The sequence below is a fragment of the Bubalus bubalis genome, chromosome 13 (assembly GCF_019923935.1).
Source record: "Bubalus bubalis isolate 160015118507 breed Murrah chromosome 13, NDDB_SH_1, whole genome shotgun sequence".
Classification (NCBI taxonomy): Eukaryota; Metazoa; Chordata; class Mammalia; order Artiodactyla; family Bovidae; genus Bubalus; species Bubalus bubalis.
This window is the reverse complement of record NC_059169.1, coordinates 38,883,981-38,908,172: the sequence shown is the minus strand read 5'-3', so window position 1 is coordinate 38,908,172 and position 24,192 is coordinate 38,883,981. Positions and strand designations below refer to the sequence as shown.

Sequence of the window (24,192 nt, the reverse complement as noted above, 5' to 3'; positions counted from 1 at the left end):
TGATCTTCATGTGACAATCAGATTGGGGCAAAGACCAGACTTCCCTGCCATTTACACGGCATAAAACCCTCAATCTCACCAGTATGGCTACCAAAATTATAGGTTCACCTGAAACAAAGTGGATTGATGCCACTTCCGGAATTTACAGCTCAGACAAAGCTTCAAATCTGTCAGTAACAACTGATTTCTCAGAAAGCCTTCAGAGTTCTGTAAGTATTTTGAGAAGTGTTAGTATTGGGTACAGCAAAGCAACTATAGGAAGTGTGTTGGAGGTGGGGGAGGAGTTTACTTTCTTTAAACAATTTTAATGCTATTTTAAAAACATAGATAATTAATAAGGTAATTTATAGTAATGAGAGTAAAATATATCTTTGAAAATCATAAGGCGTTACTCATGAATAATTATAAGTAATAGTGAGTTATACAGTGAAAATAATCTAAAGATCCCACAGTGATCTTTTGTAGGTGTTTCTTACCAACCGTTCATCATTATACCCATCTCTCAGATCGTTGTGAATGTGAAGAAGTTAATTATGTAGAATTATAGGCTATAACTTTTCTATGCTTTCCTTAGTCTTTACTGGTAAAATAAGTATAGTAATTGTGTGCAATTTAAAAACCTCATGAAGCAGTTTTAGTTCTTATGTGGGTGAATTTGATGGGTAGAATTACATATGTAGTTAAGAGATGCACAGTTACATTAATTGATTAAAATTGATTAATTAGAATGTAAGCATTTTTCTAAGTATCAAAGTAATAATTAAATTTAAATTTTCAAATAAATGTGTTTACATTGACTCCCTAGATATAATTGTTGTCATCCCAAGATGCTTCCTTTGGTCTAATAAGGAGATTCTGCAACCTTGTATAAGAAAGGTTTAAATGTTAGAGGGTTCTATATGACTGTCTTGCTTATTTACAAACATAAAGCAAATGGACAAATGATTATTTAGCCCATCATGTTTCTTGGAAAATTAATGACTGGTTGAACTTGAAGCCATTCATGCTTGCAGTTAGTCATTAATTTTCCACAGCTCCTAAACAATGAAAAAATTACATTTCTATTATATGTAAAAGGCTATAAGGAATATATTAATATCCTGAAAACCTAATCTTGTTAGCAGATATGTTTACTGATGAGAAATGGATTATTTAAGCCCAGTGTCCAACTGGAAAGGATGTTAAATGCCATTTTTATCCTTTCTAGAATACTGAATCAAAAGAAATCAATGGAATTCGTGATGAAAGCAGTACTTTTGAATCAAAAGGTAAACATTACCATTATAACTTACATTTAAAATACAGGAAAAGTCACTACACTCAAGTCCTGCTATTATAAAAATTAATATCTGTGAGTGAAAGCAAAACTGATCCAGTGCAAGTTGAAACTCAAAGGTTAGCATACAGATCCAATTGCAGCCAGGTGGAAGGGCGTTCAGTTCCATTGTTGAATAGTCCAGGAACTGCAAACAAAGCTTTGGCAGCCTCTGCAGGAGCTCTGAGCGCCTATGTGTCTAATCCAAATAAGAAAGACTGGTTTTCTGGAGGCCATCAACCTTCTTGCTATGGTGTGCTGGCAAGGAGAGTCTTAGATAAATATGAAACAATGCATGAGGTTTCCTTTCCCCCTTAATTGTTGTCAAGGGGTCAAGCTTGGAAGCACCTAGTAATAGGGAAATGCTAGTGGCAATAATGATTGTTAGGAAAAAAAAATACCCATTTGTAATGAAAAAGCAGACATACAGCATCTACGAAAACTTTGTAGTATGGAGTTATCACTATTTTCCTTCTCCTGTCCATCTGCAAATAACTGAGCCGCCACATTCTGTATGCTGTGGCTTAGGCAGACAAAGTAAATAAGAAAGATCTGGTCCATATAGGCAGGGAGAAACCCAAAGAAGTCGAAGCTTCTCTTAGCATGAAACTAGTCTGCCAGGCACAGGGCTGGGTTTTCTCAGGGGTTTGGTGATTTTGAGTCTGCATTTGTCAATTCATAATATTTGATGTCAAAGTCAAACCAAGTTTATAAATTTTCCTTCCTTTATTGATTATTTATCTTTGTATTTAACTTATGATAGCTGGAAGTGACTCCATTTGCTTTTTTCCTTTTTAAAGTTAATGGCTATAAGATCTTGGAAACTAGAGCAAAATAGTTAGTGTCTCTTGCTTAGTTGTGTCTGACTCTTTGCCACTGCGTGGACTTAGCCCACCAGGCTTCTCTGTCCATAGAATTCTCCTGGCAAGAATACTGGAGTCGGCTTCCATTCCCTTCTCCAGGAGATCTTCTTGACCCAGGGATCGAACCCAGGTCTTCGGCTCTTCAGGCAGATTCTTTACCGTCTGAGCCACCAGAGAAGCCTAGTTAAGAAGAATGTTTTAATTGTAGCTTTAAAAAAAATTGTTCTCTGGATATTTTTTATTTTCTTGTTCTCCCCATTTTTTAGTTCCTTTTTTAAAACTTCTAGGTATTATGAAACTCTTAGTTACAAGCAATTCTCCTTGTACTTGAGAATTTGAATTGATTAGCCTAAGCAAAAAATTTTAATTTCCATTTCCCTAAAGCTGTGTGATCTGGCGTGGAAGATAGTACTTCGGCTTCTATGAAACTATGATGCTAGCTGCTAAAACTTATTAATCAAAATATTAGTTCCTGTTACTAATTTGAACGTTAGTTATAGACTACTAAAACTATGTGTGTCTTTGTGCATTGAAATAACCCCTATCTTCTATGGCTATCAGTTTTGTCACTTGAAAAATATTATTGCTACAGATTGGAAAAATGTATCAAGTATCATTTAGTTTTCCAGTGGTGAGAGATTAAAATGAATGACATGATATTGATATACTTTTTTGTTTTTTGTATTTTTCAACTAGCCTCTGAACCTATTTCTTTGAAAAACTTAAAAAGGCGATCACAGTTTTTTGAACAAGGTAAACTGCCAAGCTAACAATTCATGTACTTTCATGGAATTGTTCCCACTCTCCACTCTCTCCTGATAGTCTGTGGTGCTCAGCACTGAGCCTCTTCAATTCGGCCATCATTATGACCAAGCAACGTAACCCATTTCCATTCTTTCCCTAGGGTCATCAGGCTTTTCTTACAGTTCATGGGTCTACCTCTGTGGTAATGGGTCTTTGCGTGTCCTTTGTATACCTCTGAAGTTTGTTTTATGTTTTTTTTTTTTAATAAAAAAAAAATTTGAGATGCTGTTTAAACACACACTTCTTGCCACTGGGTGACAGTGAGAAATGAGAAATTTCATGTATGCTTTACTGCTTCCTACAAATTGCATACTATTAGATTACACCAACATGCAATTGGCCAACTCCTAAAAAATCAAATTTTGGGCTATGGAAAATGCTCTGAATAAAGAGCAGAATCATTGGGGATGATGACTTTGGAGTGTTACTAGGACTGCTATGTTGACTTTGAAGTAAATTAAAGTAAATGTTGGACACACCTGTCAGCGAGTGTGCTTTGACATGCCCTGTGTTGGTGTAGTCGGGCAGTGCTGCTTCACAGGGTGCTTTGCATGTGGCTTTTCCTCCCTGTTCACCTTTGTCTCATGCTCTGTCTCATGGATGCAGTTTGAACTCTGTGTTTTGCAATCAAGAACTTAAAAGTAATATCCGACATTTGAGATGCAATGGCACAGCCATTAGGGAGTGTGCTGTTGGTGTCTAAAATGTCATTGTTTCTTACTTTTAAGGTTATCCATAATATTTACAAACTTGCCTTATAACATGGTACTTACTGGATCTGTGTATTTTGTGTTAATCTCCTCGTAGGCACTTTTGATGAATTAAGATCTCTTTTCAACCGTAAATAGAACTAGCTTACCAGCTGGGCACGCGCAGGGGTCTATTTGTGTCAGTATCCTTGGTGGGTTTGACATTTTTTGTTCAACTCTGATTTTTCCATGGTAATTTAATTGAAACCATATGATACTCCTAGTTCAAATTGGCTAAAGTGAAGCAATTCCTTTTCTTTCTCCATGGTAATTTTCACTCCCTTTTCCTCAACAGACTCTTTTAGGGAAAGAATATTTTCCTAAATCTCAAAGCAGTTTTCTGAAAAATTTCGTTGTGTAAATGAATAATATGACAGCTGAGGTTTCAGGGAAAATGAAAAAATACAGTACGAGAATGTATTTTATGAAATTTGCTTATATGTTTATAATCATTGTATTATATTCAGGCAAAAACAGTTATGTAGGCTCCCTAAGAATAAAAAGAATGACCTTCTGCCCATAAGTTTACACATGAAGTCTGAATCTTTGTGTTTCAAATAATAGGCAAGGAAAGGGAAATATTTCATGAACATGTTTGTTGGTGACTTATTTCAGAAAAGTAGCTCCTTGGCAATAAGCCCTGAAAAATGTGACTTACACCTGTCACAGTGTAACTGAATAGCAACGAGTAAAAAAATTGGGTTCTATAGATGTTGTAATATTTGAAATTCAATTTTTTCTATTAGGCTATGAGAATATTATTCACCCTATTAATAAAAGAACCGTGAACCCCTTAGAAATATACCTGTATCTCTGCCCTAGCACCTTGAGCTGGGCTGTAACTTGGGCATTCACTGTTGATCTTTTTCACTGGCTTTGAATTCTGAAGATAAGTGACAAGCAGATGGAACTAAAGAGAGAAGCTTACTGTTGTTTGAAAACAACTGATGTCACTTAGTATACTGGCATAGAACCAGCTTAGTGATACAATTTTCTGAAGGGAATTATTTCATAGAAATGAAGACTTATATTGTTTTCTTATTCTTTCCTTGCCCACATGCTGTAACATAGGAAGCTCCGATTCTGTGGTTCCTGATGTAAGTAGTCTTCGTTTGGTTTTGGAATAAACTAGGAGGCTTGGGTGGGGCTGAACTAGAGCACAGTAGCATCACTTATTGTTACTTTAAGCTGCATGAGACTTTATCCAGGAATGACCTTTCCAACATGAAGAGACCTTTTTTTAATTGAAGTATGCTGCTGCTGCTGCTAAGTCGCTTCAGTCGTATCAGACTTTGTGTGACTCCATAGACGGCAGCCCACCAGGCTCCCCCGTCCCTGGGATTCTCCAGGCAAGAACACTGGAGTGGGTTGCCATTTCCTTCTCCAGTGCATGAAAGTAAAAAGTGAAAGTGAAGTCGCTCAGTCGTGTCTGACTCTTAGTGACCCCATGGACTGCAGGCCACCAGGCTCCTCTGTCTGTGGGATTTTCCAGGCAAGAGTACTGGAGTGGGGTGCCATCGCCGTCTCTGTAATTGAAGTATAGTTAACTTATAATATTGTGTTCATTTCCGGTGTACAGCAAAGTGATTCAGTTATATGTATATATGTTCTTTTTTAAATTTTGTCCATTATAATTTATTACAGGATATTGAATATAGTTCTCTGTGCTATATAATGAGACCTTGTCATTTATCCATTCTATATAAAACACTTTGCATCTTCTAATCCCAAACTCTCAATCCAGTACTCACCCATTCCCCTGCCCCCCTCCCCGTTGGCAGCCAGGAGTCTGTTGTCTATATTTGTGAATCTCTTTCTGTTTCTTAGGTGAGTTCCATTTGTGTTACGAGACCTACTTTGGAATATAAAGCCCATTCTCCTTTGGTACAGCATAGGTCAAGGGTGATCTGAATAATTCATGTATGCAAAAGTACTTCAGTAGATGACTTCATGAAGTAACATATTCTTCTTGGTTTGCCCCTCTTCTCTTATAACCTGGCAGCTTCCAGTCCCAACCATCAGTGCCCCAAGTCGCTGGGCCTGGGATCCAGAGGAGGAACGGAAGCGGCAGGAGAGATGGCAGAAGGAGCAAGACCGACTGCTGCAGGTAGAGCAAAGTAGAGTAGATCAGCAGGAACTATATTTGCTCTAAGAGCTTCTCCTGCTCAGTGTCAACTGGTATTAAGAAGCAACTTGAAAAATGAAAAGCCAATAACCACATAATTAACAAATGCTTTGATATGTAGCATGTTTTGTATGAAATACTTTTCTCTTTTTGAAAATTTCTAGTGTCATCCTTTTTAAATTATTTATTAGTCCCTGGGTATATTTTTAGCCACCTTCATGGATCACCGTGCCCAAAGGGGCTTGCATAACTCAATGAAGCTATGAGCCATGCTACGTAGGGCCACCCAAGGCGGATGGGTCACAGTGAAGAGTTCTGACAAAATCTGGTCCACTGGAGAAGAAAATAGCAACCCACTGCACTGTTCTTTCCTGGAGAACCTCATGGACAGTATGAAAAGGCAAAAAGATATGATGGCAGAAGATGAGCCCCCCAGGTTGAAAGGTGTTCAATATGCTACTGGGGAAGAGCTGAGGACAATTACTAATAGCTCTGGAAAGAATGATGTGGCTGGGCCAAAGCGGAAGCAGCGCTCAGTCGTGGATATGTTTGGTGGTGAAAATAAAGTCCAATGCTGTAAAGAACAATATTGCATAGGAACCTGGAATGTTAGATTCATGGATCAAATTAAGTTGGATGTGGTCAAGTAAGAGACGGCAAGAGTGAACTTCGACATCTTACTGAAATGGATGGGAATGGGTGAATTTAATTGAGATGAGCATTATATCTACTACTGTGGGCAAGAATCCCTTAGAAGAAATGGAGTAGCTTTCATAGTCAACAAAAGAGTCTGAAATGCAGTGCTTGGAGGCAACCTCAAAAATGACAGAATGATCATGATTCGTCTCTAAGGCACACCATTCAACATTATAGTATTCCAAGTCTGTGCCCCAACCATTGAGGCCAAAGAAGCTGAAGGTGAACATTTCTATGAAGACCTACAAGACCTTTTACAACTAACACAAAAAACAGATGTCCTTTTTCTCATAGGGGATTATAATGCAAAAGTAGGAAGTCAAGAGATACCTGGAGTAACAGGCAAGTTTGGAGTGCAAAATGAAACAGGGCAAAGGATTACAGAGTTTTGTCAAGAGAACACACTGGTCATGCAAACACCCTCTTCCAACAAACCAAGAGATGACTCTACACGTGGACATCACCAGTTCTTTAATACTGAAATCAGATGATTATAGTCTTTGCAGCCAAAGATGGAGAAGCTCTATATAGTCACCAAAAACAAGACCGGGAGCTGAGTGTGGCTCACAGATCATGAGCTCTTTATTGCAAAATTCAGACTTAAGTTGAAGAAAGTAGGGAGAACCACTGGGCCATTCAGTGGTTTTAGATCAAATCAGATTTAGATCAGATTTTAAATCAAATCTCTTAAGATGATATAGTGGAGGTGACAAATAGATTCAAGGGATTAGATCTGACAGACAGAGTGCCTGAAGAGCTATGAACAGAGGTTCATAACACTGTGGAGGAGGCAGTGACCAAAACCATCCCAAAGAAAAAGAAATGTTAGAAGGCAAACAGGTTGTCTGAGGAGACTTCACAAATAGCTGAGAAAAGAAGAGAAGTGTAAGGCAAGGGAGAAAGGGAAAGATACATCCAACTGAATTCAGAGTTCCAGAGAATAGCAGGGAGAGATAAGAAGGCCTTCATTAGTGAACAATGCAGAGAAATAGAGGAAACGATAAATGGGAAAGACTAGAGATCTTTTCAAGAAAATTGAAGATACCAAGGGAACATTTCATGCAAAGATGGGCACATTAAAGGACAGAAACAGTATGGACCTAACAGAAGCAGAACAGAACTATACAAAAAAGATCTTAATGACCAGATGACCATGATGGTGTGGTTACTCACCTAGAGCCAGACATTCTAGAGTGTGAAGTTCGGTGGGCCTTAGGAAACATTACTACAAGCAAAGCTAGTGGAGGTAACAGAATTCCAGCTGAGCTAGTTCAAATCCTAAAAGATGATGCTGTAAAAGTGCTGCACTCAGTATGCCAGCAAATTTGGAAAATTCAGCAGCACCACAGGACTGGAAAAGATCAGTTTTCATTCCAATCTCAAATAAGGGCAATGCCAAAGAATGTTCAAACTACTGTACAATTGTGCTTATTTGACATTCTAGCAAGGTTATGCTCAAAATCCATCAAGATAGGCTTCAGCAGTATGTGAATTAAGAACTTCCCAATGTACAAGCTCAGTTTCAGAGAGGCAGAGGAACCAGAGATCAAATTGCCAACATTCGTTGGATCATGGAGAAAGCAAGGGAGTCTCACAAAAACATCTACTGCTTCATTGACTACACGAAAGCCTTTGACTGCATGCATCACAACAAACTGTGGAAAATTCTTAAAGAGATGGGAATACCAAACCACCATACCTGTCTCCTGAGAAACCTGTATGCAGACCAAGAAGCAACATTTAGAACCATACATGGGACAACGGACTGATTCAAAATTGGGAAGGAGTACAAAAAGGCTATATATTGTCACCCTTCTTATTTCATTTATAAGTAGAGTATATCATGTGAAATGCTGGGCTGGATAAATCACAAGTTGGAATCAAGATTGCCGGGAGAAATATTAGTAACCTCACATATGCAGATGATACTACTCTAATGGCAGAAAGTGAAAAGAAACAAAAAAGCATCTTGATGAAAATGAAAGAGGACAGTGAAAAAGCTGGCTTGAAACTCAGCATTTAAAAAACTAAGATCATGGCATGCAGTTCCATCACTTCATGGCAAATAGAAGGAGAAAAAGTGGAAGCAGTGACTTCCCTCTCAGGGGTCTTCCCTTATAGCTCAGTCCGTAAGGAACCTGCCTGCAATGCAAGAGGCCCAGGTTCAATTTCCAGATCAGGAAGATCCCCTGGAGAAGGAAATGGCAACTCACTCCAGTGTTCTTGCCAGAAGACTCGCATGGACAGAAGAGCCTGGCAGGCAGGCTACAGCCCATGGGGTCTCTAGAGTTGGATGGACACGAGTTAGTGACTAAACCACCACTACCACGAGAGACAGATTTTATTTTCTTGGGCTCCAATATCACTGTGGATGGTGATTGCAGCCATGAAATTAAAAGATGCTTGCTCCTTGGAAGGAAGGCTCTGACAAACCTAGGCAGCATATTACAAAGCAGAGACATCACTTTGCTGACAAAGGTCTGTATAGTCAAAGCTATGGTTTTTCCAGTAGTCATGTATGGATGTGAAAATTGGAACATAAAGAAGGCTGAGCACCGAAGAATTGATACTTTGAATTGTGGTGCTGCAGAAGACTCTTAAGAAACTTGTACTGCAAGGAGATCAAACCAGACAATCCTAAAGGAAATCAACCCTGAATATCTGTTGGAAGAACTGATGCTGAAGCTGAAGTTCTGATACTTTGGCCATCTAATGCAAAGAGCTTACTCATTGGAAAAGACCTTGATGCTGGGAAAGACTGCAGGCAAAAAGTGAAGTGGGTGGCAGAGGATGAGATGGTTAGATAACATTACAAACTCAATGAACATGAACTTCAGCAAACTCTGGGAGATAGTGGAGGAGAGAGGAGCCTGGAGACCCCTGTCTGTGGGGTTGCGAAGAGTGAAACATGACTTAGGGATTGAACAACAGCAAATATTTTTAGATAATGTAGCATCATCATTTTGTGGCTTTTCTTATTCATGAGAGGTCTATAGATTTGTAAGGACCTACCCACATACACTTGAGAAGACTCTTGAGAGTCCCTTGGACTGCAAGGAGATCCAACCAGTCCATTCTGAAGGAGATCAGCCCTGGGATTTCTTTGGAAGGAATGATGCTGAAGCTGAAACTCCAGTACTTTGGCCACCTCATGCGAAGAGTTGACTCACTGGAAAAGACTCTGATGCTGGGAGGGATTGGGGGCAAGAGGAGAAGGGGACGACGGAGGATGAGATGGCTGGATGGCATCACTGACTCGATAGATGTGAGTCTGAGTGAACTCCGGGAGTTGGTGATGGACAGGGAGGCCTGGTGTGCTGCGATTCATGGGGTCGCAAAGAGTCGGACACGACTGAGCGACTGAACTGAACTGAACCCACATATACTGTACGCTCAGTCTATTGCAGAGTAATTCAGTGCCCCTTCCAGTTAGCTGGGGAATTCCATGAATTACAGCCATGGGAAAAGGTGGTTATGGGTTCGGTTCTCCATGTCTAGTCTTCCTATCTGCATTTTAGCTCAATATGAGCTATTTTCTATGTTAGTGATGCAAATCTGATTGGTTAAATCAATGTCTCTGTCTTTAAATATGGAGGTAGACGGTGGAACCGGCCAAAATCCAAATAAGGGATTGTTTGATATCATTAGCATATTAATTAATTAATATGACATCTCATCTTATAGGAAAAATATCAGCGAGAACAGGAAAAACTGAGGGAAGAGTGGCAGAGGGCTAAGCAGGAGGCTGAGAGAGAGAATTCCAAGTACTTGAATGAGGTAGTGTTGGATCATGTCATCTTCTTTCTTCCCTACCTTGTTGCTGAAAGTGGCTGTAAAATGGGACTACCCTGTTTCACACGGCTTTGGTCACACTTTCACTTATGTCGCTCTTTCAATGTTCCAGGCTGTGGTTTCCACAATTTTGCTTTGATGTTTCAGCCTTTCTCCTAGTTGCTCTGCTGTGTCACTAAGCAATCCTATCAGTAGGCTTTAAGTGCGTCTTCCTCTTCTGTGTTACAATTCCACTCCCCACATGTGATTTTGTCTGTGATAAAACATTTTTTTTTTATCTTTTTAGAACATTTTTAATTAGAGCATATTATTGGTCTTGGTTTCTTCCATACATCAATGTGAATGAGCTCTAAAACTATATATATTATTTCAAGTGGAATTCTGGGCCAACTACAATAAGTATCATTTAAAACTGAATATAGACATGTCTTTGTGGAATGATAGAAATGCACAGATTTAGACAGGTTTCTCTTCTCCCTGGTCATGTAGGAACTGATGGTCCTGAACTCAAACAGCATTTCTCTGACGGCCCGGGAGCCTGCCCTGGCCACTAGGGGTGAGGAGTCCAAGTCTCCTGACAAGGAAGGAACCCGGGCAGAGGAAAAGATGAGGCACCAGCAGCAGGAGGAAGATGCGAATGAGGACCAAAGGAAGAAGCTGCAGGAACAACTAACTCTTGAGAGAGAGATGAAGTTGAAGGAGCAGCAGTATCAGGAAGAGCAGCAACAGAAGCGGCGTGAAGTGGAAGAGCAGAAGCACCAGGCAGAGAAAGAGAGGGAAACTTCCATCAAAATATACCAGTACAGAAGGTCTGTCTCCACGGCCAGAGGGCACGTGTGGTTTTTCAATTGTCTTGGCTTAGTTGAATGGATACAGCCATATCCATTCCCTACTTCAGAGGCACCTACTTGGTCCTCTTGCTCCCTACCGTCAGTCCTCTATTCAGGGGAACCCAGGCAGAGTGAACCCGTTCCATTGTCAGTCTGAGCTTGTCACCTGACTTCCTGCTCCGAGTTCTCCTGTTGCTCCCTGCCAGATTACAACATCATCCAAAGTCCTTGCCAAAGCCCAGGTAGTTTGGGTGAGCTGCATCTTGGCTTTCTGGTCTACCCAGCTTCCGACCACTCTTCACCTCACTTGGTTGCTTGCAGTCACAGTGGCCTCCTTTTCCCTCCATAAAAATGTCCAATTTATTCTGCCCTGAGACTTTCACATTTTCTAGTCCCTGTATCTGGAGAAGGCGTCCCTTACATGCTTGTGTAGCTCAGTCATTTTCTTTAAGTCTCTGCTCCTATGTCACCTTGTCAGACTTTGCAGAATACCTCACCTGACATACATGCCTCTTCCCTCACCCCGTCTCTCCAGTATGCACTTGCCTGCTTTACATTATGCATTTATTTACTCGTCTGTTAACCTGCCTATCCCACTAAAATGTATTAAGAGGCCAATAAGTGTGTTTTGTTTACCAGCCCAGTCCTGGAATAGTACTGAAATACAGCAGGCAATCAGTGTATGTTTGCAGGATGAATGAATTGCAAATGTCTGTTGATGGTAGTGGGTCTCTGTTTTTTGTAGAGATGGATTAAAATACTTCTGTTTGTTTAGTTTTCAACTCAGAGACCATTCTGAGAATGGTCTATTCTGAGAAAGAGGCTATAATAACATTATTTTGATATTCATTTCTTAAACTCTGAGAAGGCATTAAATTCTAACATTTTGAACCATAAACTCCTTTTCCATCTTTTAGGCCTATTGATTCCTATGACATACCAAAGAGAGAAGAAGAATCTTCAGGTTTGCTTCCTAGTGACAGGTGTGTAGAACTTCAATTGTAATTTGGTGGGAGGAATTGGCTTCAGATGAATATCTGAGGGCTTGTGTAAGTGTTTTGTAGGACTGAGTTAACACTTGCTCTTTTATGGGATACAGAGATACCTGCTGATTGATCTTTGTATCAGTTGGCTTTTGCTGTGTAACCAACTACCCCTGAACTTAATGACGTGATTATGATTTTGTGGTCAGCATTTTGGACTAGACTCAGTCGCTGGTTCTTTTAGTTGACTGGATTCCTAGTGTATCTACCACCAGTTTACTAAGCAATTCTGCTTTGGGAGTTGACCGGCTGTCAGCAGGGGCAATGAGAGCAACTGGGCCATGTGTCTTTCAACATCCAGCAAGCCAGTGCAGTCTCCTCCACATGTGGCTTGACAGAGAAAAGAGAGAGAATTAAAGAGAGGAAGTATGCAAGGCAGTTTGTAGTCTAAGATCTGACCTGGCACACCATTGCTCTGCCACATTTTTTTACCTAAAGTCACAAGCCCAGCCCAAGTTCACGGAGAAAAGAACCCTACCTCTTTGTGGGAGGAGCCACAATGCTAGTGGAAGGGACACAGAAAAAGGTGTTCATTTTTGCAATCTACCTGAAGCTTTATTTTAAAGGAGTTATAAGCAATAGTTTGAGTTTACTGAACGTTCCATTCAGACATCTGAAATGAACCTTGTAGACTTTTTCTTAGTTTGATGAGAACTACTGGTCAGTTTCAGGGAATGAAGATCGGATTTCAGATACCTGAAAAGTTGTACATTTCCTAAAATGTTAAATTTGACATTTTAAAGTAATTTTAAAAATGCTTTGCACTCTTGAGATCACTTAGGACTTCTGAAAAGTCTGTATTTATCCGTTATATGGCTATTAATTTGTATTTTCACAGCTAAAATTTGTTTAGCAAGTTTATCTTAGAGATAGGGGAAGACTCATCTCTATAGGCAATCAGGATGACTGAACAGGACTCAAGACTAGAAAGGGAAAAGAAAAGGAATATACATAAAAGTAGTAATGAGCTGACATTAAGCTAGAAAAAATTTCTAGTGATGGATGACCTTATTTACAGTCATTGTTTCTGAATAACTCTAGATCATTAAAATGTGTATCTTTCTTTTTTTAAAGATATGATTTACTTATATATTTAAATAAGCCTCATGTATATAACTCATTACCTTGAGAAAATAATTAGATTGCTGAGAAAGGAAACTTAAGGAATCCCAGAAAATATGAAATATTCTAGGCAGTTGTGATAAAGCATGCCCTAGAGGCATTAAGGAGTATAGCTAGACATCATGCATTAAAAGGATTTTCTCCTATGTTAATACAAATGAAACCACTCATGAATGTTGCTAACAGTTATGATACATTTTGTGTTGCACGTAATTATGTGCTGTATTAATATGTTATAAACGTGCATATATATATATGATAATGCACATTATATATTATTATTTGTTATTATTGCTAGTATTTGAAATTGTGCCCAGAAAGGGAGAATGAGATGAGCATGTATTGATATATAGACCCAAGTTTACCATCACAGAATCAGGCCATTTCAGAAGTTGCCTGTGCCAGTGTGCTCCAGCACCTCTTTGGAATGTTAGGATGGCATTTGATGAGTTACTGTGTCAGAGTAGGACCCTAAGGCCCCTAAGTTGACTTCCTAACCCTTGGGAGCATGGAGGAAACATTTTCAGTCTGATGTTAGGCTGTCTGATAAGAGATGCTTCATATAGCCTGGTAAGATTGATATCTGGTAGAGAAGAGGGTCAGAGTATTCAAGTCATTTGAAAAAGTCATAGGATTTCATTGACATCAAACTGAGAGGATTGTCACATGCTTCTGTCTGTTTCTGGCATCATGCTCTTTTCTCTTTAGAGATGTCACCATTTTCTGCTAGTTTGTACAACATGAAAATTTCCTTCATTTTCCAACATGAAAAATTTATTTATGAAAATAAATATGGCTCTCAACAGGCATGGAAAATAAATCAACTGCTTTAAATATAATCTTTTTGGTGTTGTTACTTCATGAATATGAAAAGACTGTTCTTCATGAGATATATGTAATGTGTTCTATGTTTTAGGAATAAATCCAGATCTACTACTGAATTGGACGATTTCCCCACAAATAAAAATGGTAAATGTGAATTTTTTTCAAAATTCTTCAGCATGATTGCTTAGCTATGCTATCACACCCTATGATTACTATTTTTAAGGTCAAGACATTTCAGGTTCATTAAGATTACATATTTGAAATACTACGGATTTTTAGCATTTACATATCAGAGCAGAATTATCTTGTGCTTATTTTGGCTTGACTTTATAATAGAAGGAGTACTGCAAGATTAAAATGATTATAGATAGCTTAGAAATTATGTGAAAATTTTGCAAAGTGATGCTAATACCGTGTGGTATAGTGGATTTTATTTTGCTGCCAAAGAATTGGGACAGTAGTTTTCTGCAGAGGACCAGGGAAATTGTATATAAACCTGAAACTGGACATGTAAATGACAAGATAGCAAAAAGTTCAAAATGATGATTTCACTAACTTGGTAAAAGCAATTTGAAACCTGATATTTTTAGTATAAAGTGACTTTCTGGACCATAGATAACTGAGGTTATGTAACTAAGGGAAGAAAACTAATCAGAAATACCATTGTAAGCAGAGTTTGCATACCAGGCTTTGAGTTAGGAAGGTGTTGGTCAGTTATGTAAATGACTGAAGATGCAGCTGAAGATTGAGGTGGATGGGGTGGACATGCCCATTTAAGTGGAAGGCTACTCCCCAGTTCCAGTTTGTCACTGCCGTGTGGGGAGATACAGACTTGTGATTGCCAACTCTTTCTATTGAAAACAAATAAAAAAAAAAAGTCTGAATTTTTATTTTAAGGAAGTTTGACCAGGAATTTAAAAAATTGTATAACCCTCTGTGAGCCAAACAATATCCACAGGCCCCAGTGGTCTGATGGCAGCTAGTTTACAACCTCGAGTTAAAGCTTGTAGAATTTATAGTTTCTAGTAGGTTTCATGATCACCCCCTTTCCCTTAACACAGGGAACCTTTCATTATCTGGTCCTAGTTTAACTCTTCGGCCTATTTTGTTGTTTTCCCCATAAGGGTCCCTTAAATATAACCAAACTATTCTCTCATTTTCCAACTTATCAGATGCTTTCTGATCTGGTTCCTCTGGTCTTACCTGTTTGGATTTCCAGTTTCTTCTCCCCAACTATGCCCTGAGGTCACCATTAAAATAATAGTTTAAGTACTTCCATCTGCCATGAAACATTTTTAACATACAGTGATCATATTCTCATTTGAAAGTAAACACATGACCTGTTAGTAATAACGAGTGTGACTCTTGGAAATAGTCTTAATATTTGTGACTTGTATTATTGATCTGGCTATTTTTGTACATATATTTCCTCCCTTGAATAGCACAATATTAAATATTTTGTTGGAAAACTTGGTTATTCCAGTATGGCATCTTTAAAATAGGAAACACTTTATTCTAAATCTGACCAAATTGATAAGATGTGTGTATGTACCAATGTAAACATAGATGTGTATAAGAAATTTTTGGTGGCCTTGCTCATTGCTTCCTGGAAGATGAACTATGGCAGAGTGAATTTGGAAAGAAAGACAATAGCCATGAATCTGGAGAGCAAATGAAAAATCCTTAGGTGAAATTTCCTAATCCAAATTAAAACGGGGAAGTTCCCTCAAAATTATGGATGTTTTACTCAAGTCAGGAATTCATCAGCAAATCTAAGGAGACAAAACCTTTAGGATAAAACCTGACTTAATTGTCATTCGTAAATTCAGCATCCAAACTACCACTCTAAGTTCTCTTAAAAGAGATACAAGTCTGATAACATTCCTTAGCCATCATTTGGATTACTTGGCTATTTTTCAGTTTCACAAAAGCCATTTCAGTGATTGAGTATGCTGTCATTCCTACGGTCTGGTCATGACTTATTCTGTGACTTAACACCATGACTTGCGCCATGTCTGCTGGAAAGAAAAGAAAGTGAAAGTTGCTCGGTCGTGTCCCACTCTTTGCGACTCCATGGACTATATAGTCCTGGAGTTCTCCAGGCCAGAATAATGGGGTGGGTAGCCGTTCCCTTCTCCAGGAGATCTTTTCAACCCAGGGTTCGAACCCAGTTCTCCCACATTGCAGGCGGATTCTTTACCATCTGAGCCACTAGGGAAGGCCCTTGTCAGCTGGAGGTATATGCCTTTGTGTCTGGCTCTTTTCCCAGGGTGAGTGTATATTTTTTGAAAGAATAGAAAGCCCTGTTCCCTTGCAGAGTTATCACAGCAAGCATTCAATGAGCAGATGCTTGACTGATTTTAATTTAGGAAGGAAGGAAATAATGGAAGAGAAACTTTTTGGATGAGCAGTTTGTCATTTAATACTTCTGCAATCAATACCAGTTGCCTCCTTTTTAGGCAGCTCCTTAGTTTTCCCGAGTGTCCCCCTGGTATGCCTCTGGGACTGGAATTGGAATTTCCAGGGACAGGAGAGACTGTTGCTTTATCTTCTGAGGCAGCAGTCTCATTGAGAATTGATAATGTGAGCCTGTGTGCCCACTGTCTCATTCTTTTTTTGGCTCCACTGTATTTGGAGATTTAATTACTCTCCTTGTTTTTAATGCACTAATCCTGCAGCTTTTGATATTTTTAATTTAGGAAGCAATAGATACGCAGACCGAAGTGGGAACAGTAGCTCATCACAGAAGAGCTCGAAGAAGGAACCAGCGCCATCAGGAGCGGAGTTGGAGAGACAGCAAATCCTCCAAGAAATGAGGAAGAGAACTTCCCTTTATGATGACAACAGCTGGATCCGACAGCGCAGTTCCAGTGTCAACAAAGAGCCTATTTGTCTGCCTGGGATTATGAGAAGGTGTGAGGCATCTTTGGAATGATTTCCCTTTCTGTACTGAGGTGCAGATATTTAATTTCTAGGCGTGCTGGCTACTTTGGATGACAGAGATGTCATCGTTTCTTCTCTTATGTAAGATTTTGTGAGAGAAAGAGAAGCAGAACCAATGTCATTGGGCACTTGTCACGGAGCGCTGATTAGTGGCAGACACTTGGCAGGCACTTTGTCTACATCATCTCACTTCATCTGGGAAGAATGTCTTGAGGCAGGAATGGTAATTCTACTTTTCCACAAAGAAGCTGTGGCTTGAGTAAGGAATGCACGCGGACAAAACCACGTGGCTAGTAGGCTGCAAGGCTGGATGTGGAGTTCTGATGTGTGATTCAGGCATTTAAATGACATGCTTAGTGCTCCCTTGAATGATGAATTTTAAAAAAATGAAGCCTCTGTTTATAATAAAATAATGGTTAGATTGGAATTATGAAAATGGTGTTCACAAAGTGTGGAAACCTGGAATTTGCAACTTCAAGGAAAATACATAGATAGAAAATAATTCAGATGAGAGGATGAACTAAGCAGAGGTATCAGGGGTAAATGAATACTAAAGCTACTTTTGTTTAGTATTTCCACCACTGATAAACTGATGAATCCTTTCTGTGTTTCAGAGGTGAATCTCTAGATAACCTGGATTCCCCAAGAACCAATTCTTGGCGACAGTCCCCGTGGCTCAGTCAGCCGTCAGGAGTCTATGCCTCTTCCTCCGTCCAAGACTTCAGTCGCCCCCCACCTCAGCTGCTGTCCACATCAAACCGTGCCTACATGCGGAACCCCTCCTCCAGCGTCCCCCCTCCCTCAGCTGGTTCTGTGAAGACCACCACCCCATCCCCCATACCGCGTAGCCATTCCCCCGTGGCTCCACAGCCAGGCTCCCTGCCACGCAACAGGTGAGGCCCTTAGGGTTTTCCTTTTTCTTTCTTTAGACCCAAGGGATAGTTTTCATTAAAAATTTCCCCAGATCTTGTCCAAGCTTTCCAATGAAAAAGAAAAACAAGGCTTTTTGAATGTGTCAAATTTAGTGTTCCTTTCCCAGATCAATTCAGAAGGCTTCTTTAATGTCTTTCTGTGGCAACCCAAGGGTATTTATGGATGTCTTATGAAGCTATGGAGGCCTTTAAAAATGTTACGACTCTGCCACTGTCTCATTTACTTGGGCCTGTGGTCAGTGTCTCAAATGCAGACAGACCTAAATAGTTCCCAGCTGTGGAATCATAAAAACGTACAGTAGCTCGTGAATGCATGGCAAAGTGATGAGTAAAAGCAGTACTGTAAACTGTTGGACTATTTTAATGAGACTGTAATATACACTCATTTTATAGGGACTGAGTGTAAAGGACATTGTAATCCAGCCACATCATCTGTGGAACTTTGAGCAAGCTGGCTTTAAAGATTCTCAAGCTATTTATTTCATTTGGGGCTTTTGATTTCCAAAACCATTGCTTGTCTCTCATCTGGGTGGTCAGCATCTTGCTGAGATCACATCAACTGAATTCTGCAGGTCATATGCTGTGGGAACTGTGAGCGTTAGAGTGGTGGGTCTTGTTTTTTGATACGGAGTAGAGCTCAGACATCAGCATGTGTTGGGGTTTTAGGTCTGTGTAGCTTCTCCACAGATCCCTGACGCTTCATGAGACCACATCTAGCAGTGTTTCTGCTGAGACCTGAACAGAGTTCTCCCAGCCTGTAATGCTGATGAAATACTGAAAAGTAGAAACACAATGATTAATATTGAGATTTTTTTAAAGCTGTCAACTAAAGGATTTCATTCAGAGAAGATATTTTTATTCCAGCTAAAATGTGTCTCAGAGTTTGAATTGAGGGAAGGAGCAATGAGGATTCATGGTAAATTTGGAGTTAAGAATAGAATCAGGGGAAGGCAGAGGAGAGAGCGAGAGAGTACCTGTTTACTTACTGAGAATCCTGCCCTTGGAAAGCAGAAAGGAGACAGGGCTATGGGCTTCTCTGCCCTGAAAAGGTGCTCTAACATGGGACATTCAACAGCAATGCCTTTTGCAGTGACACTGAAGTGCTGTGCCCATCCTGTGGGATGCAAAGATAAGAAGTAGCCTTCACCTTCCCGTCTGGGACAGGAGATGAGACTTCTAAACAAAGCAAAGCAGAGACTCGCCATGCCTATCTGAATACTAGCTGTAGTAGTTTTCATGCCATTCTTCTCTGAAGCAGTCCAGTAAGCCAGAGGCATTAAGGAAAGCACTAAAGAAGTGCTTCTGTGTAACTAGATTATTGGGTGAATGAGAAGGAGGTTGACAAAATAAGGGTGAGATGATAGGTTTAATAGACTTGCAGTGCCTCTTGGAAGTAGCTGGGGATGCTCTTTTAGTGGCAATAAGCAAAGAACATGATAAGGGATGTGCTTGGGTGGCTTTACCTGGCAAGAAGATGCTGGCTGGATAAGAAGGGCATGAGAACCTTGCCGAGTACAGGTGTGGCCTAAGGGCGATAGCAGAATGGACCGATGACACAGAAATCGTTCATTTCTGTTAACTAGATGTCAAGGGTACCAGAACCATTGTGAAGATCCTTCAAGGTACAGTATAATCAAGCCATAATTGGTTGGCTGGTGAAAGTTTTCCTCCCATGGATATGTAAAGACTTTCATAAGGGATGGTTCGTGTTAATACCAGAATGTGATCTTTAGATGAGAGGTTTGAAATGGATGAACGCCCCCTTCCATTCTCGTCCTGCGTCTAGGTCGGTCAGTGGGAAGCGTGTGTGCTCCTGCTGTCATAACATTCTGGGCAAAGGAGCCGCCATGATCATCGAGTCCCTGGGTCTTTGTTATCATTTGCATTGTTTTAAGGTGAGACTAAGCCAAACAGCCTGCAACGCTTTGCTTGGAGAGCGCATGGCTTCTTTGGGCGCTGGGTGTGGACCCGCCACTAACAAGCTAGGTGCTGCCTCCATCGGTGTGCGCTGCACTTGGAATCACAAATGGCCTCCTGCTGCTGCTGCCTTCTCAAACCTTGACCTTGGAGGCACCATGCGCTTCCTATCTCCAATCTAAGATTCTATAAGCAAAGTTTACAGTGCGTAAATGCTTCCTCTAACATGCTGCTATGGTTATTAACAGCATGGGGATATAAATTATAAGTGTCCAGAAACCTAGCTTTGAATAGGGAGAGTGTGAAAGAAATTACATTATAAATATTTTTACAGTTGCAGCTAAGGTGTTCTTACACATAAGAAAGAAGTAAGGCTATATAACTGCCTTATTTTGCAGTATCTGTCTTTAGAGACACAGCTATTTGATTCTTGAACTTGTGTTGGGCCAGAGAGAGAACTTCTGGTTGTTGATCCTGGAGTCCTGCAGAGCTCAACTTATTTTAAGCTTGTCTGACTCTGGCTCGGGTTGTTTCCTGGCATAACAGAATGAGTCAAAATCTTTAGTGTTTGAGCATGTGGAGCCAAACTACCCAGCCATGGGTATTTTGGGAAAGCACCATGTGTGAACACTCATGGGGATGCCCGGATGGCCCACTCCAGGGCAGAGAGCCAGAAACCTAGTCTTCTTGCCCTTGGCCAGTTCCTTCCCGTGGTGCTTTAGCCTGTCCATCCCCCCGGGAGAAAGGAAGCGTTAGCTTCTTTAAGCCAATCAGCGAATCATTTCTACTCTTTTGGTATAGTTAGAATGAAATCTTGGCTCTTAAAATTGGCTTTATGAATTCTTTAATGTCTCATCCGCAGGCTTCATTTTAACCTCATTATCTTTTGGCCTTTTTTTTCCCCCTTTGCTGAAATGTCTCTAAGAGCTTAGAAACTGCATTTTATTTTGCTCATTTTTTTTTCCCCTTCTGGGAGTGTCCCAGGGGTTCTTGAGCTAAGTGTGGGTGTTCCCTGTTGTTTTTGTTTGTCTCTCAGTGTGTGGCCTGCGAGTGCGACCTCGGAGGCTCTTCCTCAGGAGCCGAAGTCAGAATCCGAAACAACCAACTGTACTGCAACGACTGCTATCTCAGATTCAAATGTAAGAGAGCAAATCAGGGAGAAAATTTCTTGTCTTTTACAGAGAGCACGGGTTCCCATGTACTTCACTGAACCTACCACCAGCTCCCCTTCCAGCTCCCCTTCAAGCTCTCTGCCCTAGAGCTCCAGGCTTTAGGAATCTCACTATGTCGCCCTCAAAGAGGGTCCAGTGAGTGGGTCAGTGGGTCAGTTCTCAGGTTCCAGCTCCACAGGGTTGGGTGTGGGCCCAAGGACCTGGAGACGGATGTGGACTGGGGAGTCAGGACAATGTTTAGTGCAGTTTAGTCTGCTCAGAGTCTAGAGAAGCTTCTAGACTCAAGACTACAAATCAAGTCAGTTAAAATGAATCTTCTCTACAGTCTCTCATCTGTTGCTTGGCTAAGGATTGGCCCCCTCATAGTTTTAGCTGATTTCTATTATTTACCAATGTGGGTCTGATTATGTGATTTAGAATATGACCAACTTAAAGACTGTGGTTTAAAAGGATAATAAAGAATAGTCAGTGTATGTTTGTTACCATATAATCATATCCTATCAACATATACAATAGTTTAAAAAGAGAGCATTAATTCTGATTGCATAGTCTTTCAGTGTCATTTTTGAAAAAACTGGGTTTTTAAAAAACTTCACATGCTATTTTGTGTTGAAGCATGTTTTTGCCTGTAAGTGTGCTATAAAATATAGGATAGCGTAATTGGATCGCCTGTTGTTTATAGCTACATAAAGACAACCATTCCTCCTTTTCATATTTTGAGCCTTGATGCTGGTAACATGTGTTTCTTCCTTATTGTGAAAGGGTCTTGGTTACAAGTGGTATCAGCAAAACCATATGCTTTTGAGCTCTGAGGTATTTATATGGCCTTTCTGTAAAGAGTGCTTTGGAAGTGGCGTCAGCTCAGTCAACTCTCTCTTATCTGTCAGCGTGTTTTGAGCCTCTTTTTGCCATTGGTCCAGGCCATTCCTGGATGCCAGCACTGAGGCTGGAGACTGTCAAGGCTGGGCATGAAATGGGGGGAGTGTGTGTATGTGTGTGAGCTTTTCTGTCTTTAGTCCCAATTCCAAAGCCAAATATAATTGATTTTTGGAATCAACATGGAAAAACTGCCCATGCCTTTTCTCTCCTCCAGGACAAATAACAGAGAGTTGAGTGTAACTTGTTTCTGTATCCGCAGTTAATTTTTACTCCCATTTTTTGCAAAGAAAAGGCTTGCTAACCCAGACTTTGTGGGTTTGCCTAGCTTTATCCTAAGTGAGTAACAGAGTTATTCTTTCTACCTCATGGGGTCATTCTCTGAGCCATTCCTACCATGAATCCCGGTGGCAATATTCGAGTGTTTCTGAATCTAAGTGCTTTTCTTTCTTCTCTCCTTGCCTGATCAGCTGGACGGCCAACCGCCATGTGATGTCAGCCTCCACCCGAAAGCCCTGTTGCAGATAGAAGAAGAGGTGGTTGTCGCTGATATTGATATATAAATACATGTTGTAACATCCTTTCGCTCTGTTTTTTAAAAAAGAATAACACCTTTTCTGACCTCTTTAGATTACATCAGAGCATTATAGTCTTGGTAGAACCTGTATTTTTGTTGTTTATTTATAAGACGGTAATGATGTGTGGCAAAAAGTGCAGTATTTCCTTTTTGAATTCAGTATCATAAGAGCACAGGAAAAAACAAGAACTTCAAAAATTTTTTTTGAGGCTGATAAGGATCTGATTGACTTTTCTAGCGGTGTTTTGAAGAGGGTTATTTTATTGTTTTTTTTTTTAAACTCTGAAATATTATTTGAAATAGTTAATATAAATATGTAATTGCATTTGCTCTGTTTATTATAAAATATACTAAATTAATGCAGAGCCATATGGAAAATTTCACTAAAATCCACTCCTAAATTTGCTTTGCGTATCCTTCTTTTCATTTATGTAATATTATGGTTAATTTTTTTTTGTAGCTTATGTAACATTTTATTTGCTTGATGAGGGGAGCTCTATTTTCTTCACCAGAATTGTTGCTAAGCAGTTCTCAGTAGAAAGCTGCTGCTTTTCATTCATGAAAATTATCATGGTTTGTATGCCAGAAGTTTTCTTCAGAAACTAGTGAGCCTTTCTGTACAATTGCATTTGTAAATAAACTTGCTTGATGCATTTAAGGAGTGTTTCCTTTTCTTCTGTGTGTATCTGTTTGTCAGCCTTCCAAGACTTTTAATTATGTTTCAGTGTGTGGCTTTTCTGATACTAAGTTTTATTTTTAGCATCTTTGCTGCTGCTACTAAGTTGCTTCAGTCGTGTCTGACTCTGTGTGACCCCATAGATGGCCGCCCACCACGCTCCCCTGTTCCTGGGATTCTCCAGGCAAGAATTCTGGAGTGGGTTGCCATTTCCTTCTCCAATGCATGCATACATGCTAAGTCACTTCAGTTGTGTCTGACTCTGTGTGACTCTATGGACAGCAGCCCTTAGGCTCCTCTATCCATAGGACTCTCCAGGCAAGAATACTGGAGTCGTTTGCCGTTTCCTTCTCCCTTTAGCATCTTTCAGTTCAGTTCAGTTCAGTTCAGTCACTCAGTCGTGTCCGACTCTTTGCGACCCCATGAATCGCAGCACGCCAGGCCTCCCTGTCCATCACCAACTCCCGGAGTTCACTGAGACTCACGTCCATCGAGTCAGTGATGCCATCCAGCCATCTCATCCTCTGTCGTCCTGATATACAATAAAATGCACAAATGTAAACTATACAGTGACAAGTTTGACATGTGTATACCTGTGAAACTATAACTGTAATTGTGATATTGTTTTTCCTGAAAAATTTTAACAAGAAACTTTGTTTTTGATGGAAAGTTGCTTTTGAATGCAATATGTTTTTATGATAAGAGGTGAAGTGAATGATGAATTGTTGAATGATTTGCAACAAATCTTTACCTATTCTTTTGCTCCTTTGGTAATAAGAGGAGATTATAATTTTTGAACATATATAGGGCAAAAAATATATATAGACTAATGTTTTAGAAATGTGGCATGAGCGTGCAAGAATATTGAACTTTAGCATGTTTCAAGCAAAAATATAAACTTACTTGAATCCTTCATAGTAATGAAACTGGAGTTG

The 24,192-nt window shown here is 40.0% G+C and overlaps 1 protein-coding gene across 13 annotated transcripts in view; it reads left to right on the top strand.

Moving 5' to 3' along the window:
* LMO7 (LIM domain 7) overlaps nucleotides 1-23,239 on the top strand; it is a 222,884-nt gene extending 199,645 nt beyond the window's left edge. For 7 of the 13 annotated variants that reach the window (XM_044927228.2, XM_044927227.2, XM_044927223.2 and 4 more), the window contains 15 exons: nucleotides 22-209; nucleotides 1,208-1,268; nucleotides 2,875-2,931; nucleotides 3,083-3,124; nucleotides 4,803-4,828; nucleotides 5,734-5,838; nucleotides 10,237-10,329; nucleotides 10,834-11,153; nucleotides 12,092-12,157; nucleotides 14,256-14,308; nucleotides 16,864-17,077; nucleotides 17,722-18,000; nucleotides 19,826-19,934; nucleotides 20,993-21,095; nucleotides 22,475-23,239. In XM_044927228.2, coding sequence (XP_044783163.2) covers nucleotides 22-209; nucleotides 1,208-1,268; nucleotides 2,875-2,931; nucleotides 3,083-3,124; nucleotides 4,803-4,828; nucleotides 5,734-5,838; nucleotides 10,237-10,329; nucleotides 10,834-11,153; nucleotides 12,092-12,157; nucleotides 14,256-14,308; nucleotides 16,864-17,077; nucleotides 17,722-18,000; nucleotides 19,826-19,934; nucleotides 20,993-21,095; nucleotides 22,475-22,497 — 1,739 coding nt within the window. In that variant the 3' untranslated portion in view covers nucleotides 22,498-23,239. The remainder of the gene's footprint in view (nucleotides 1-21; nucleotides 210-1,207; nucleotides 1,269-2,874; nucleotides 2,932-3,082; nucleotides 3,125-4,802; nucleotides 4,829-5,733; nucleotides 5,839-10,236; nucleotides 10,330-10,833; nucleotides 11,154-12,091; nucleotides 12,158-14,255; nucleotides 14,309-16,863; nucleotides 17,078-17,721; nucleotides 18,001-19,825; nucleotides 19,935-20,992; nucleotides 21,096-22,474) is intronic. The other 6 variants (XM_025262746.3, XM_025262745.3, XM_044927221.2 and 3 more) reach the window with 3 other exon arrangements.
* The last annotated feature ends 953 nt before the right edge of the window (nucleotides 23,240-24,192 follow it).